The 17,939-nt window shown below is 40.0% G+C and overlaps 2 protein-coding genes across 2 annotated transcripts; one reads left to right on the plus strand and one right to left on the minus strand.

Moving 5' to 3' along the window:
• Positions 1 to 2,223: 2,223 nt before the first annotated feature.
• On the minus strand, positions 2,224 to 3,069 carry MELLADRAFT_66534 (uncharacterized protein; the record flags this gene model as incomplete). Its single annotated transcript, XM_007414639.1, has 1 exon — positions 2,224 to 3,069. One exon carries the CDS (start codon positions 3,067 to 3,069, stop codon positions 2,224 to 2,226), a length of 846 nt encoding a protein of 281 aa, XP_007414701.1.
• A 3,545-nt stretch (positions 3,070 to 6,614) lies between these two features.
• MELLADRAFT_91602 (uncharacterized protein) lies at positions 6,615 to 7,662 on the plus strand (the record flags this gene model as incomplete). Its single annotated transcript, XM_007414505.1, has 3 exons — positions 6,615 to 7,472; positions 7,540 to 7,556; positions 7,632 to 7,662. 3 exons carry the CDS (start codon positions 6,615 to 6,617, stop codon positions 7,660 to 7,662), a joined length of 906 nt encoding a protein of 301 aa, XP_007414567.1.
• Between the last annotated feature and the right edge of the window lie 10,277 nt (positions 7,663 to 17,939).

Consider the following 17,939-nt stretch of genomic DNA (forward strand, 5'->3'; position numbering starts at 1 on the left):
ACCTACGTCGACTGATGAATATCGCAGATCTGAGCATCTGGGTCAAATGGCTTTGATGATTCTTCAAGGGATTCGTCCAGCCATAACTCAACCTTTGGTCGAGAAAAGAAACGTCCAAGCCAATGTACAAAGCTTTGAAATGCATACTGGCGGACAGGTTTTGGATTTCCTCGAAAGAACCGAATAAGTGGCTCACCACAGACTTCGACCAAGAATTCGTGATCGTTATCTGGCATCGAAGAGACAATGGCGCCGCTATCTGAGTGATTTCCATCGGGAGGCCCTCCAGGGATCCGGGCAATACGGTGATGACATTGTTTTGGTGTGTTTGTCATTGGATAAAGAGCAAAGCACACCTTACAGCAGTTCATAAAAATCAAGTCTGGTTCGAGTCGAAGCCATCCAAGAACTGTGACCATGCTTTGTGGGATTTTCTGTAGGGCTGAAGCGTCTACGGGGCTGAGATTCGACGGAATGTGTGAAAGACTTGGTACAAGTCCGCGGGTCAAAGAAAGCTCGATTGTAATGCGCTGTACATCGAGTAACCAAGCACTAGTAGATCTTGAGGTGTGGTCGAATATGCTTATGATGGCCGCGCTCAGTGCAGCGTGAAGGCACAGGGCATTCGCATTCTGAAGGGTGAAGATGTGGAATTCGCCTGTAACGTGAGATCAATTGGACAATCAATCAGACGTTGCTTGTGAAACACATCAAGCCAAGGTTATCTTACCACAATCAAGGGGGTCCATCCCACTACTCTTATCTACAGCTAAATCTAAGCGTACTTGAGCCGAATGCTGGGTTTGAGATTGTTCAGGCAAGCCTGAATCAATAGTGTCCAAGTTACCAGCGTGGTCTGGACTTGATCGATTTGCTGGCGGTGGGAGCTGCGGTGAGTGGGTGTATTTCAGTGGTGAGTTTTTCATACATTTTCAATCAATATTTCGGATTACTAACTGGTTCTGTATGATCGGAATTTGATCCCGAGTGAAGCGACAGCTGCCCAAGTCGAGTAAGCACGTCACTCTGTGCCCCAGAGCCACCGTTGTTTGCAGAAGGAACTGTGCTTGTCGAAGATATTGAGGATGCCGCGAGCTTTCGAAGGTCGGCACGCTGATGAGCTTCGTAAGCTTCTCGAGTGAGCTCAACACCTTTGTGATGGTTTCCAGAGGGGTCTAAGTAAACTCCAGAGTTGCAGTCGAAAGTCTGGCAACGACAAACAATCCGATGGGCTCTGCCAGTCTTCTTTTCGCGAGGAGCCATGTGAATTTCGCTATCAGATAAATTCTACAGGTAGGCCAGCTTGCGACTGAGGAAAAGGAAATCAAAAGAGAATTAGAAGAAGTTGAAAATGGTGATAGCGTTGAAATCAGAGAAAATTACAGTCAATCCAGATTTCAAAGTGTGCGACAGGTAGGCCAGATTGCGACTGAGGAAAAGGAAATCAAAAGAAAAATAATTAGACACTGGAAATGGTGATAGCGTTGAAATCAGAGAAAATTACAGTCAAGCCAGGGGATTTTGTTACTAATCTAGGGACTCAAGGCAGAGATGAGTAGGGAGCAATTGCAAAGACTGTGAGGTGCATATATATAATAAATGTGTCTCGTATCACTGTTGAAAGAGCCTGTGGCTCAATGCACGACTGAAAACAAAGCTAAGAAAAATTGAAACAAAAATATTAGTTTGAATCAATCATCTTACAAAACCATTCTTAGCTGATAACACTACATCATGGTATGCACGATTTGCTCTGTTCCCGCAAAGTCAATTCACAAACTCCCTTTCAAACTATCTTTCATTTCATAAAGACAAAATCAAGTATTGATTGAACATATAACTAAGTCTACATACGCGTCATGTGTCAATGGTGGAGATGAGATATCATCCTGATGTGATCTGTTAGAAGCTAATTCTTACGTATTTAGCACAGGAATAGTCTGATGCAATCTGATAGAACCAATTCTTACACTCAAGAAAAATCTGATCCAATGTGATAGGAACTGGCGATACACATCGACAGCCATTGCTGTACAGATTGAAAGCGAGGATAAAAAAACTAGGGTCCAGAAAAGCCACAGGATCGAACAGGATCGAACCAAACATGTGCGTAGATGATTAGGCCAACTGAGTGATGCAACCTACCAACAAAGCAGAGGATGAAGTTAGTTGTTCATTCATATCCACAACAAAGCGAGAGCAAGTGAGATTTAGTGATATACCTCAAACTTCGGTGTCCATCATCTCGGCAACTACAGAGTAATGGTACCCCTCGATAATAGAAAGGGGTGGCACTTTTTCATCGCGAACAAATTTGATGTACAAGTTGGCAAGAATTGGTTGGGTCATTGCAATTGAATGTACAAAGATTTGCGGAGCGTGGCACTGTATCGCGAATCGTAAGTTCTCAATCGGGGTTTGACACGCCTTGGCAGCTGACATAATCATAGGCTTGCAAGTGAATTCGTGATTGGCCGGAAGAAACAAATCCTTATCAACATGTGCTTTGGATAGTATAAGTAATTGATCAATACGGGAGCCGTCACGGATCTCAGCCTTAGGGTCTGCGGCTAAAATTGCGCCGATTAGCATTCCACGTGTGGTGCGACGATGGAGCGGGTCAAAATCTAAGTTCACGTCTGGCGACTTAGTAGTTTCTGGTGCAGGTGGGTCGATAAGGAACGGGACTAATTTTGGTCGTACATCCTCTAGGAAAGCCTTGAGCAAATTAGCTTTGGGGTGAGACGGGCGGGATGAGGTTTTTGGATTAAAGTGAAACAACACTTGATAGTAAGTGAGGTTTAGAACACTTTTCGATTTTGTCTCAAAATCACGTTCGAGGAAGACTTTGAGAGTCTCGGGAAGGGTCGAGATCTTGGCCGCGACTTCGGGATCGACTTCGGCATTTGGACTGGCGTAGGATGGAGCAGGCTCAGATTTGTTGACTGTTGGCGGAATTGACTTAGCATCAAGGGTAGAGGTAGTGGCTCCAGGAGCGGTAGAGGTTGGAGAATTCATCTTCATATCAGGTGAGGAGGCCTTCGGGGATTTCGCTTTTGATTTGGCCATAGCTTAACAATTGGAGCAAAGGAAAAGAAAAATGCGTCAACAAGACAAAGAAGGGACAAGCGAGCGCCGAGTTGGACGATTAACGTACTGGTTGTGATTTGAAGACAGGGATATAGGGCAGCTATCAAGAAAGTTTTAAAGCCTGATCGAGTGGAGCAAAAAGCACCAATCAGTTCAGCAGGTATCCGGAATGGAAAGATAAGACATTGTACTTATATGAGAGATATCGTATTTGGTCGTATACAAGTGGGTTGCTGTTTGAGAAGGGATGATCAACACATTTTCAATCAATTGCAAGCTGACTGTATAAACAAAGGGTTAACCATGAAGTTTGGGGCGGGCTTTTGATATACAGAAGCAGGAATGTGAGGATGAGGGTGACAACCACTTTGAAATTATTGTACCCTCAAAAACAAGTCATTCCATAATCGCAAAAAGAGGGTATTGGAGTTTTGAGTCCAGGAATGATCTTTCAATGATCACACACTTAGGTAACGCCCACTAGTGCAACAAAGAAATGTCACCTGGTGACACTTACTTGGTTTGTCAATTTGTATTGAGCATGAATGGTGACAAAACAAAGAAGAACAATCGAGTGAAATTTGTTTGATCTCTATGACAGTCTTTGATCATGGGCTTAGCAACTAGTTATGTGGAGGAATTGTTTGGAAGGATTTTGGAGACAGAAAAAAATCCAAAAGATTGTGAACACGTAGAGATTGCAAGAAGGGAAAAGCAAACTGATTGCGTATCATGAGCAGTGCCTTACAAGGTTTAAAATTGGTAGAGTATGAATAACATGCTGGATTATAGTATTGATGGAGTGAAATACTTGTCCTGTACTGAAATCTCACATAAATGAGAAAAGAAGGATAAAGAAAGCTAGACAATAATATTCTATGCAAGCGAGAATTTTGTAAACCCATGCGAAAAGATGACTTTTTCTGTAGTGGTAGAGTACGTACTTTTTTTGTGAGATCGTTAAGTCGAGTGTTTGGAATCCCAATTGCTGACTTGGGTGGCTGGTATAACTTTGGTATTTGAAAGTCATTGTTTTCTGTGAGGTCACCATCCAGATTCAGATCATCGAGATCTTTCTCCTCTTCATTACAATCATCATCAGTCATCTTTTCCCATTCATCATGTTGTGTTTCATTTTCTGAGTCTTCATTAACAATAGTCATATCTAATTCTTCTTCTTCTGGAATTGTAGCGAGAGTCTCGTGAATAGGAAAGGATCCAAGATGTGCCTTTTTAGTTGATTTCAACTTAGGTGGAGTAATTTCAATTGCTTTGAGCCCCGAGTTGACAATGAGTGCAATTTGATGACACATACATCAAATGTGCATCGTTTTGGCCTTCCATTCGAATTCCTCACCAGAATCAAGTGCAACCTGTGAAAGTCTCGTCTCGATTGCTCTAGCCATGGTAAAGTTATTACCACCTGAATCCGTTGTTTGAGCCAGCAAGTGTGATCATTAATAAAACTCAAGTCAGCCAGCAATCTAATTGGAAAGTGAAATTTACATAAAAGAAACTTATTTTGGGATATAGCTTATGCTTCCGTAGAAGATTGATTAATGGCTCAGCAAGCCACTCGCCATTATGATACCATGCTATGAGTTTGAAACCGAGATGTTGGGAGAAATACTCCCAATTGTTATTGATGTAAGTGATAGAGTAACTTGAAAATCCGAATCGACTTCCCTTGCTGGTCCAGGCATCTTGTATGATCGTGAATTTACTGGTTAAGTTCTACAAAGGTTGTTAAATGTCAATATGGATACTTTGATACTTAAATGGATGGTATTTGCACTTACAGAAAGAGAATCAAAAAGAGCGTTCTTTAATGAAATATAGAGACGATGACCTTGTGTAGCAAACCAAGTTCGGCCATGAACTTCGGCCTCAATGTTGGCGTATCTGAAAGCAGCTTGTAAGATTCTATTTTCGGCATGTCTCCAGGGTATTGCTTTATTGATCATCCATAAAACCAAAATCTGATTGAAAGTCTTCTTGTTGAACTTTCCAACCTTCCGAGCCAAAGCAACATCTATCTTCTCATCATCAAGAATATCTTCACCTCGAGTTTCGATACCAGTTGGTGGAAGTTGAGCGCCAGCAGCAATAGTCTTGACGCGGCCTGTGCAGCCTGGGTTCCCGGACTTTCCACCCTGAGTTGAACCATCTTGATGTGCCAATAAGTTGGTTTCCGAGCTTATTGCCCCACAAACAGTCTTTGGTTTATTGTCTGCTCCTGTACACCATTTACAAGGAAAGGAGTTACCACGTCGGGTAGGATCCTACATCAAATGATAAAGATCTTCATATAATAAGCCACAATCAACTTGAATCCATCTGTTAGACAATACTCACATCCTTATCACCATGAAATGGGTCTTCAAAGTAAAGATAGATGTCATCAAACACAGATTTTGAAGTGCTGGAATCGGGTTGAACTTTTGAGTTTTCCTCATCAGAGTCTTGTTGAAGATTGATATCGTTAGGCCTAAGGATTGATTCACGGATTGGTGCTGACTGTATTAGAAGGATCAAATCACTTGGATTAGTACATCCAGAATGAAGTAAGTCCAAGAACTATCTCTCACCTGAGCTGCCTGCTTTGCTCGTTTGGGACCTGTCAATTTTTTTTAATTACTTGCTCCTTTACTACATTTTTTTTCTGAACCTTTGAATTATGTTGGATTTTGTCATTGCTCAATACAGAAGCTGATCTTTGCCTTGATTTGATTGTCCTCGGCTGTGAGTTTGGTAAATTATTTGATGGGCCTTGAGATGTATCAAAGCTAGAAGCTTGAATTGAGCCAATTCGTGATGAGCGTCGACGGAGGAGAGTGGGGCGTTGAATTGTATCTTCCCTTGAAGGTTCTCCAGGAGGATCAGAGGAGTCAGACAACATTGATGAAGTATTGTGTGATTGATGGAGTGTAGTTGATTAAACTTGGTACCAAGACTCTGATACTGGTAAAGCAGTGATATACTGCATTACTATACTGTAGTTTTTAATACTATACTTACTCGAGTATAGTATATTACAAGTGGTCAGATACTATACATACTCAAGTATAGTATATTACACGTGGTCAGATACTATACTGTCCAAGTAAAGTATATTAAAATTTGATACTATACTACAGTATCAAAATACTGTATAGTATAGTGGCCGTGTTGCTCTCAGCGGACCCTTGATTTCAGGCTGGAAACACACAAACCGCTATTGCAAGACATGAATGTTTGGGTGAGTTTCTAAACTACATTCCTGCCATGAGTTTCAGGACATCAATCACCAGTCACTGAGCTTACCCTAGATCCTTCCGCCCAACTGGACAACACCGGTGCAGATTGCGGCCCCCCGTTACAGGCCAGATTTGTATAAAAGACGGCGAGCTAGCCACCTTGGTTACCCCAACATCCACACAAGCTTGACCAATTTCACAAGGCCTTGTGTGTGCCTGTTCATTATTGCATCCTTGTCTTGACATTCCTTCTTTAGCTGACACGTTTTTTGTATCACAGAGGCCATCATGCCTTCCGCACGTGGTCACACTACACCTCAAAGCTACCCCCATGTCTCTTCGAACACCAACAGCCCAGAAACTCTTATGAGTTCCACACCCCCCGTTACCCCCGCTTTGCCTCAGACATCCCTTGCCACTCCAAACCACGACTCTGTTATCAAGCGCAAGTTCCAATGTCTCCCAATTCGCTTGAAATTTGTTCTGGAACCCAATGTCAACTTGGATGCTAGATCAACCACCAAGGCTCTCATTGAACAATTCATCAATCATTTTGAACCCAATGTGAAGACTTCATCCCTTGCAAAAGCAGCCCTCAAGAATCTTTTCTATCAACATGTCTCACCGGTCATCAGGCAGCACTCTTCAGTCATCAACAGTTTGAATGCAACCCCAGTTTCCTCACCCTCACATGCCAACGGGTCTACTAGGGCGCTTCACTTCAACAAATACGCCCATGCTTTTGACCCTTTGTTTGATCCTAACCATCACACCAGCACTAAGAAGGTCCTTCATGCTGCAGTCCAACACAAATCTCCCAACAAAGCACTTGCTCCTTTGAATTTGATCAAGAAACCAGATTCAATTGAACTCTTCAAACGCTATGTACACACAGCCCCCGCCTGTTGTCCACATTTCTCTGCTATTCCTCCTGTGCTCGAGGCTTCCGAACTTCCAGGCCAAACAAAGGACAAATTACGCTTTGCCCTACAAGGGCACATCCCTGACCTATTCATCCTGTCCCATGTCAACAAGTTTGCCCTCATCAACATCTACCAACACTTCATATTGGGCGTGCCTGATGCAGATGGCGACATTGCCCAAGATCAAGTCAATTTTTTTCTGTTCGACAACCCAAGCCATCAAGTAAGCTTCTTCCATTCTCACCTACACACTGATTCTCTCAATCTGACCTACACATCTTCCACCTCAGCACTTCCAAAGTGCATTGTAAGTTGCCGTCTATCAACTGTTCATAGGTAAGAATTCCCAACACATCAACACAAATGTTCTCAATACTCATAGCGCTTCTTTTATTGCCGCAGTTTCCAAATAGATCGCTGGGAAAGAACTAACTTTGTAGTCACTCAAAGGCACAGTCCCACTTGTTGAATCTCATGTCCGTCTTGTCCTGGAACATTTAGTCGTGGCGAATTTGAGAAACAGCATATTTGTCGAGATACTTATAAGTAGACACTAGCACAACTGGGCGGCGGGCGCCACATCAAAGTCTTACATTAGCCTGATCCCCTGACATTCTTCTTATGTAGAAAAATATTACCAGTGTTTGACCAAGTCCCAATCCCATCATTTTTTGTCCATTACGGATTGTAAAGTGGCTTCCAAAATGACACACCCACCTCATCATACTCAAATGAACACATTGCGGACATAGTATCTTCACATACTAAGATCTAGTGAACACTGTAAATGTTGACCAAGTGACTGACAAAACAGTATCATGAAATCATATTTCACTACGCCAAATTGAAAATTTACCGCTGAGTTTAGAAAATTGAGAAGACATAGAAAATTATGGAAAATCTGGGAGGGGTCAGAAAAATATGAAAAAATATTGGTTGGGCCCTTTGGTGCATTCCAATCATCTGGCATATTTTTTCATATTTTTACAACCACAATGCAAATAATGTCAGAAACCCAATTTTGGTCCAAAACTGGCAGGTAGAGAGACAGTGACCTTGCAACACCAACAAAATCATCAATTTTTCTCCAACACATGTAATGTCTTGACATTCTGAATTCCACATTCTGGATCTACAGTTTGTGTGCACAAAAAAGCTGTGTGTCTCCAATAATGGGTGAGATATATCAAGAGACGTACACAGCAGAAACCATATATAAGCATAGAAGTCATAACTACAATGGCTTCAGCACCTTAATAAACCTTGTAGAGACATCATGCGGCTTCCATAAATTGCAAGTGTTCAGATGATTGAATAAAAATACTCATATTTTTGTGCTTGGAGGTTTTTGCCCAAATATTGCTAGTTTTGGACCAAATTTGAGTTTCTGACATAATATCCCCTGTGAGCATTTTGGTTTGCGGAGACTTCTAAAATCATGGCAAAAATATGCTAAAATATGCAAAATGAGGGGACAGCACCCATGAATTGAATCATTATTTTTTCCAATTTTTCTGACCTCCCCTGTATTGGTGATATTTTTCTACAGTTTCAATTTTCTGAACTCAGCGGTAAATTAGTGATCTGGCGTAGTGTTTACATGAGAAGGCAGAATAATGTGTGCAAGCATTTGCAGGCAAGACACAACACCAATTGACTCAGACAGGTATGTGTTTGGGGCCAGCCGACTGAGCTGAAGAGGTATTTTTTGTGCAAGTGCTTGTCTAAACCAATTGGGGTAACAAACATTTACAATCAACACTCCCTATGGAGAGTCTCTGTCTTGGTTTTTTGTAACCAAAATATGTTCAAGACTTCCATCTACAATTTGTGGGTTCAATACTTTTGTTGTCTGCTTGTTCTTATTCTTATTCAACTCAGGCATATAATATGTATCAAACTTTTGAATTACAAAACTAAAAAATCCTCAACATAATCATAATTCAAAAAGTTGATAACCTCTTCCAAACTTTACAAAAGAAAAAACACAATGATCACACAAAGAGACCAATCTTCATTTTTTTACTCACCTCCAACACTCAGGTCTTCTTCTTAAAACATCACAAACTTCATCTATACCCAACCCATTCCCATCAATCTGCAACTCCTTTCTGTTAATTTCATCATCCATGACTTGTTCTTCATCAAAACAAACTATCCAGGCAATCATATTTAATTTCTTTTCACCTTTATTATGTGAAATAATTTACAAAGATAAAAAATGAATGGCATCAAATAATCATTGCCAACTGATTTCACAAACCTTCATGTTTTCTTTTACCACATTAATCCAACATTTTTCAAAATCAAACTTTGATTGATGAACTCCATACAAAATTGTAGATCTGATTCCAATCCAATTTAGTTTTATCCATTCTTGACTGATCTCCAGGTATGATTCTTGTTTTCTTTTATGAATTGATGTACTGATTGATTCAATTGAATGAGTCCAGGTTGTAGATGGTTTAATGAATTTGGGTGATCAGTTCAATTTTTGTCAACGTTCTTCTTCTTCTGGGTAGTATTGAGTTCTACATACCTTCATCCAAAAATGAAACAAATGAAAAAACAAAAACAAAAAAAGCTCGAAAATCCGGACTCAAAGTTTTAAATATTGTCCTTTATTTCAAAATTGTATGGAAATCAATTTTTGATAACTTACTTCCAAATATGGGGTTTAAGCTCTGATGAAAGAACTCTACTTCAATCTTTATCTGCTCAAGCTTTACAACTTTCTGGAAAGGTTTCAACTTTTTCAATGAAGGGATCAAAAATCAACTCACAACTTCCATTAAATCCAATCCTTTCAATTATTTCATTCAACTCCTGTGAAACTTCCAAAGATGAAGTTTGTTCTCAATTTGATTTCATCAAAAAATTCAACATGAAATTAAACCAAAAATTTGAATTATCAGAATTTGTTTTTGATAAATGTAAAAATGACTTACAAGATCATCATTCCATTGAGGAGAAACACTCAACATCCATTCCCAACTAACAGAATCCCTAACCAAGTTCAAACCCCCAGCTTGGCTGATCCCTTTATTCTTTTCACAACTTCAAAATTGTACTGATACTGAATATTTAACTAATCCAATTCAGCCATATTGTGATTCAAACACATTTCAAGCAATCAAAATTTTATGATACTTATCTCAAATTAATCTCAATTGTAATTCAATTAGAAATCTTATTTGATTTTGATTTTCCATATTCTTTTGAATTCATAATTTTAATTCCAGTCTCTTCAAAAACCAATTGATATAAGAACCAAATACTCAGTCTATTTATATGAAACAAAATTGAGAAAACAGGAAAAAAAATTGGTGCAAAAAACTTTACATTGATTTTTGCTACAAACCGACCCTCAAACCAAGTTCCATTTGCTAAAACCACTTCAACAGTACCACACCAATTTTCATTCTTAAAACAATAAGATTGACATTTATGGGATACAAAGTTGAATCCGGGAACGGTCCCGGATTTTTTTCCGAATTTCCAAATTTCCAAATCGAGTTGAAATTTGGGAAAAAAGAGGTGTAATGGCGGATGGAGCAACCGGGGATTCAAAGTTAAAAAAATCCGGATTTTTTCCCAATATCCAAACTACCGCTAAACACGGTATTTGGAAATTTGGGAAAAAATCCGGGACCGTTCCCGGATTCAACTTTGTATCCCATAATTGAAGAAAAGGTTGAAATCCATATTCTTGATAGGTATCCCACATTCACTGGGTTTCACAAACCCAAGATGTATAACATTTTTACAATATCCAGACTCAGATGAACCCTCATGTGACCACTAACATATCAATTTTGAGTTTGTAGTCCTTTTCCTTCTTTTGCTGGTCAATTTTCAATTCAACTAAAGGAAAACAGAGAGTCTTGTGAAGGCCTTTGAAGTTTATCAATCATCTTGAATATTGATTTGAAGTTATCTTGAAATTGACTGCTTTTAAATAGTTTCAACTCAATCAATCCCTTCAGCGTTGAGATATCTTGTCAACATGTGAATTGGATCACTACTCCTTTTCAACTCTTTGTTTGCTTGATGACTTTGATGGTACATGTGGGGAATGTATTCAGGGTCTTTGATCAATATGAAATAAGTAGATTTGAGCAAGATTTTGATGGCAGATGTGTAGATGGTTTTGATTGGGGTTTTTAAAATGATAAATTAATCGTTTCATGAAGATTTTTTGATCTATAGTGCATTACACTGCAAATATAATGTATTTTTCCCAGGTGAAAAATGATTACATTTATTTCACAAAATGATTAAAAATGCATTAATTCTGCATTAATTCTGCATTTTTCTGCATTAATTCTGCATTATTAATCATTTTGTGCATTAATGTCAATCATTTTTCACCTTGGAAAAATACATTATTTTTGTGCATTACAAACAAAAAGAAAATGAATGTTAGTAATTGAGTAAATTTGAAAGGAAGAAATTGAACGACTTGGTTTTGTATTAACAAATTTGATTCAAATATTTGAATTGATCCTGGATTTGTTGGATTTATCGGATCATTGCTTGGTAGTGGCCATTGAAGTTTTTTTTCAAACACTATCATTAGATTACTTGAAAGAAAATGAATCGACCAAAATTAAAATCCAGATCTCTAATATCAGTTTTGACATGAAAGAGTTTAGGAAAAGATTTCTTTGGTAAGTACTTGGACGTTCACTTTCTTTTTGAATTCAATCAATCAAAAACCACTCGTACTTCATCTAGAGTCAACCGTTGTTCACCATCAAATGAATCTTGTTGTTTATGTAGAGGAAGAAGTCATCCACCTGTAGAAAAGACTTATGAATCTTCCAGAGCTAGGAGTCGATCCCTGAGGAAACTCGGGTTCAGTCTAGGGTTAGAAGTCGGTTTCCACCACCTGCTTTGCGGTCTCGTTGGTCTAAACGGTCTCATTGATCTAAAACAATTCTCATTGATTTAAAACAGTTGTTAGTGATTGATAAGGAAGAATGAATATGAGTGATATATCTGATTGATCATGAATCTCTTGCAGTATGGTTTGATTATTTGTTATTTTTGGGACTACAATACTAAGATCTGTCAGCTTGATCTAAATATGACATGGATGAGACTGTGATCCCCAAACTCTACATTGCTTGATAAGTTCAACCATATCATTTGGAACATTGTCAATTTTTTAATCATCATTGTCATTTTGTACTTGTTATACTTGTTTCTGCTCAGTTTTGAACATCCGATGATGAATTATACCAACTTTTTAAATTACGGGGTTGGTTTAATTCATGTGTTTGTTGCTGTTTTTGACGTATTAGGTATGATTCATGGGTTTCTTTGTTGTTTGTTTTTATACTTTGAAGAGATTGCTGACTTGAATCTATCAGATTGACCACATCCAATCAAGTGTTTCTAAACAGTAGTAGAAATCAAATCAGTGAACTATCTGTGCAATGGTTTAGTGAGATTGTATGATGACTTAACTTGCTCATGAAGTGTATCAGATCTGATTTGAAGTTGGTCTTGATAATTTTTCAAGTTGAACGAGATTGAATGAAGTTCTTGGGAGCTTGAATTTGAAGTTGAAGCTGATTTGTTCCGTTGAAGTTTTGTTGAATTTGATTGAATGGATTGATAGATAACCACTTGGATCTATTATTGGATTTTCAGCAAGGTGGGAGGATATTGTGAAGATTGGTAGGTGATGAAGTTCATGAGGGGAATGGGGAACAAATTTGGGGTGAGGCGCGTGGAAATCAGATTAAACTTCGTGAACGTGTGAACCTCGAAATTGGTAGTAGGGATTGGCAGTTTAATCAGGTTTTGCCGGCGAACACGGTTTACCTTTAACTTGAATGATTACTTACTCCAAGAAACTTGCTGAATCATTCATATCAATGGTATTTACACTCTACAAATGTGATAATCCAGGTCAAATTTTACACATGAAGATTGAATGATAGAGTAGTTTTGTTGATGTGATCAATATTCACATTTTGGATTCACATATGTGTGATTTGGAATCACATATATGTGAACCCAAGTCACATATATGTGATTGGGTTTTTACATACATGTGGTTTGGATTCGCGTGTGTGTGATTCAAAATCACATATATGTGATTTCATCTATGTGATTCAAATTCACATACACAGTGACATTTTACTACTCACTGGCAGGCCAGTGAGTACGATTCACCTCAAAACAATCTCAAAACAATCTCAATTCAATATCAAATCGACCTCAGGTTCAGTTTGAGTGGGGGATATGCATGAGCTGCAGATGCACCTGCAGCTAGTTCAGTAGTACAGCTGCAGATGTAAATTCATGTTCCAAAACTTCCAACGGCTTCTTTTAAATTGCTCAGGATGGTAAATTGCATTCTGAGAACTTCTTATGCAGCAAAGTTTGAACTCATCAGATATCCTTTCTTAATATCCAGTCACCTCTTATAATGAAGTCATATTTCCAACTCAATTACAAACCATGTTGTAATAGCAGGGTAGCTTGATGGAATCAAGGGCTCATGATCCTTAATAATTCTAATGAACACAGTTGTTAAAACAAAAGCTCAAAACCAAAAATGACAAGTGTTTCCTTTTCTCTTAATTTGTGAAATATTGATAGCTTCACATTATTTTTTTGATATGCTTTGTGTACATACCAGGTATCAAAAACAAAAATTGATGAACAGATCAAACCCAACACAGTTCATGAATGAGATTCACATATTTTTGTAGATAATAAAGGAATGAAAATGTTTTGAACCCAGAATAAGTGGAAAGGAGAACTTTTACATTGAGGCCACATCAAAACATCTTCTTGCTCTCATGGTTATTCAATATCCATGGCATCGTCTTCCAGATTAAGTTCCTGCACGAAGCCCTGGAAAGTTGAAAAATGGATCAGGAGACTTCTACATGGTGACTCTATTGAGCACAGTGATAATCTCAGGATCTCACCAGATTGTTGAGCTGCACTATTGAAAGTGTTGGGCAAGCAATATCAAATGTACCTGCCGTGTTATGTTGTACAACAAGCTGGCCAATCACCTTGTGACATGGAACAACATGATAATCCTCACGCAAATCATATATAACTGATGCATTAAGCAATCTTGGCAAGGAATCATAGGGGTCCTTGTGCTTGTCTTCAGTATTGAGAAACTTCAGAGATACGACAACTAGAACTGGCTGGGTGACATCAGGAAGCTTGAAAATGTCTGTGATATTACCAACCCTGTTACATGAATCCAAAGAGTATGATATATAGCTGTTTCCAGGATTTTTGCTGTATGTACTATGTGGCTTGTTAGAAATGACAAGGCTTTTAGCAACTTCAAAAGTGGATGCAGAAGTTTTGTCTGGGCCAAGGATCCCAAGTTTTTGAAGTGCTTCAAATGCTTGAGAACTGAGTTTTTTCGCAGTCCACTTGGTCCGGCGGTTTTGTTGTAGATATTCTTTGATAATAGGGTCAGCATCAATGGTAGGATGGCTATTGTTAATCATTGCTTGAAAGAATCCACACATTGAATGCTGTTTGAGGAGGGTCTCACCCACTTTTCCTACTCAAAACAATTGAGGTCAGTTGCTGCATCCTACTTGTACAAATTAGGAACAAACACACTTTGATTTCCGTTCTTTGAGGTCTGCACAAGGGCTCCAATGATCCGCTCACCTGACCAGCTAGCTGTGTAAGCTGGAGGCCCAAGAAGTGTGGAGATTTGGCCAATATGTTCTGCAAAATGTAAGTTGGGCTTTTTTTTCTTATGCGGCCATCCATCCCCTAGGGTAGCTTGATGTTCCTCAACCAAGGTTGTAATAATTTCTCCATCACCATGCTGAAAGGAACGCTGTGTGCAAATGTTTCCAATCTGAATAAGCTGAAGGAGGCTAGCTAGGATTTTAGCTGATGTTGATGCAGGGTCTCCACCTTTGAAATGAGGTATCCAAGCTAGTACAATAAAGACTTTGTATAATGAATGCCATTCAGCAGCTTTGGGAGTGCCTGCGCTAGCCATTCCAAAGCTCTTCTGAGGTCGAGTGAGCCACGAAGGGCCTTTGGCATGCTTGATACAGTGTTGAAGTAAATCAAGTTCATAAGAAGTGATCTCGGGGATGATGGCTGGAGGTGGGGGTGTGGGTGATCGAGAGTGGTCCGATCCATTGTGATTCTTCTTTTTGCCTCTAATTGTATGGTCTGATCCAGCTGAAGATGCCATATCCCGATGGAGATTAGAGGATACAGCTGATTGAGTATCATAAGAATGGCGGGAGGGTGGCTGGGGAGGAGGCATACCGCTTGTGGAAGCTGCATCATCAGATCCAGGTGGACTAGGTGATGCCGGTCGAGGGAGCTGCACATCATATTGCCGATTACTGAATTCCATTTTTTCTCGTTCAACTTCAAGAGCCTTGCCAGCTGCCGGTACTTGGATGTATTGGGTTGAAAAATCTTTGTATAGACCAAGGAAGATGTTGTGCATGATGTCAACAGAAAAAAATTCAACAGCTTGCCAGTATGGCAGCTCATGAAGGATACTATATCGTACGCCTGTTGTCTTTGCCAGTTTAGCTTGCTCACTTGCAGTTTGAGATTGTTCCCATTCCACTGCTTGCACCTTGACACCCTCAGAAGTGCGGAGCTCGGCCTTTGGTGCTGGAGATTGCGAGTGATAGAGATTACGATCGATCAGACAGAGAGAGCAAAAACATGTTGACGAGTGTGAAGTTCCTCCGGTGACCTTCTTCATTGCTGGAACGTCCCCATGAATAGGCCATAGTGCAGCACGAAGGATGCGTCCTTTGGGATACTTGGATGTTGATGTAAAGGTGATGCTGTCCCAGAAATCCAACATTTCAGTGACTAGTGGTTTGAGAAAATGATTCATTTCCGACAGGGATGGTTCTGATGGCCCTGGCATGATACCATAAATGCAGATGTTCTCTTTTTTGTATTGTATTGTTGGAGGTAGGTTGAAACATGTGAGGAGCATGACACCAACTGAAGTCTTTGTTGCTGCATTCTTGCCACCAGGATTGAACCAATCACACCATAATCCAAATACAAGGTGACCAGATTTTGATGTGAAGATGTACCTGTCTTTCTGGAAGGTTTTCCACAATGTACCATCCCATATATCCTCCATTCTATCATTGGCAGGTTGCTGACGATTGAGGTGTGCATCAATGCCTTCTTCAAAGTAGTGATACTGAAGCATCTTTCCAAGCCAAGAACGTAGCGACTGATAAAAGAAGAGCCTGATTGGTTTCTGAACCGTTCCGGAAGATTTCTCATAGAGGGGAGATTCACACAGTTCTCGGCCAAGAGTAGTTGAAGCTTTGGTAGTGAATCGTGGGACAGCACAGAGTGGAACAGGTGATGCATTGAGCGGTAAAGGTGCTTGAATGGAAGACAAAGCACAGCAGAATGGGCAACACGTTTGCAATTGTACACACGGTTCAAGTTTGAGAGTCTTTGAGAGGGTCGGAAGGCCAAGAGGGACCTCTTTCCAAACTTCGGTGTGGGTTGTCGGATCCTGCATGAGCTTTTGTTCCTTGACACTCTCTCTAGCTTTTGCAAGACTTTTTTGACAAGCTTTGACCCCAACATTATGAAAAAGGTGTTCCTTGGCCACTTTGAACATTTCACGCATGCATAGCGGATCCTGCAAAAATCAACGTGGGGCGGATGTTGTGATTTGTGTGTGACCGTGATCTTGTCGTGGAGCTTTGGGCTGGCGGGGGCCCAAAAGTACATCGTCATCTTCGGTGTCTCTAGCCCGTTTGTTGGTGTGTATAGGTGTAGCAGCTCCAATCGGTGGCAGCTCATGCTGCAATACTGCACAACTGGTGGAAGCAACTGGAATATTGGCACCTGTGGCCTGCGAAATGTAACAGTTATGTCAGCTGATGTCATATGATTGATGGAAGACTGATGGGGAAACATACAGTGGAAATGAATGACTGAGCTAAACTAGGCAGTTGACGTTGTGGCGCAGGATTGTTGCTAGTAGAAAGAGGTGTGGAAGAGCTAGTCGCAAGCAGTCTGTTGATTTCCTCAAGGTGCTTTGGATATCTTGTTCGGCTGAACAATCGGCCTTGATGGACTTTTCCCATTTACTCAATCATCTTTTGTGAACAACCTAGCTGCAGACATGAACACAGTATATGTTGGGGGCCTAGGACAGTAGCATGTGTTCCCAGCGTGATGGGCATAATGGCGCAAAAAAAATGATTGGAGGTCAAATGTTGGGGTGGTGGGATTGATTTTCGAGGTGGAGCATAAATTTAATTTTTGACTTGGCAGCTAAAATTCATGTGGGGTATGTGGTGCCAGGGTTAGGGTTGACACTATGGAAAACATGGCAGATGCAAGCCCTCACATATATGGTATCAGGGTTAGGTTTGGCACCCATATTTTCAAGTTACAGCTTTGATATCAGAAACAGAGAGTACAGCTCACAAAGCTACATATCATTTAGAATCAAAAATAAAAAACGTTACCCACAAACAATTGTGAGAAATCTATTCAAGGCCCTGGCCAGACATCGTTTCACTACGTGTGATAACTGGGTGGTATGGTAAATCATAAGGATTATCAGGGTAGGGAGCCTCAGTCAACTGAGGCCTCATATCACAAAATGCTGCCAAATCTCTTTGAATGGCCTGCGCAAGGCCAATCTTTGAGCACTCTTTAACAT

The sequence above is a fragment of the Melampsora larici-populina genome (assembly GCF_000204055.1).
Source record: "Melampsora larici-populina 98AG31 unplaced genomic scaffold MELLAscaffold_44, whole genome shotgun sequence".
NCBI lineage: Eukaryota > Fungi > Basidiomycota > Pucciniomycetes > Pucciniales > Melampsoraceae > Melampsora > Melampsora laricis-populina.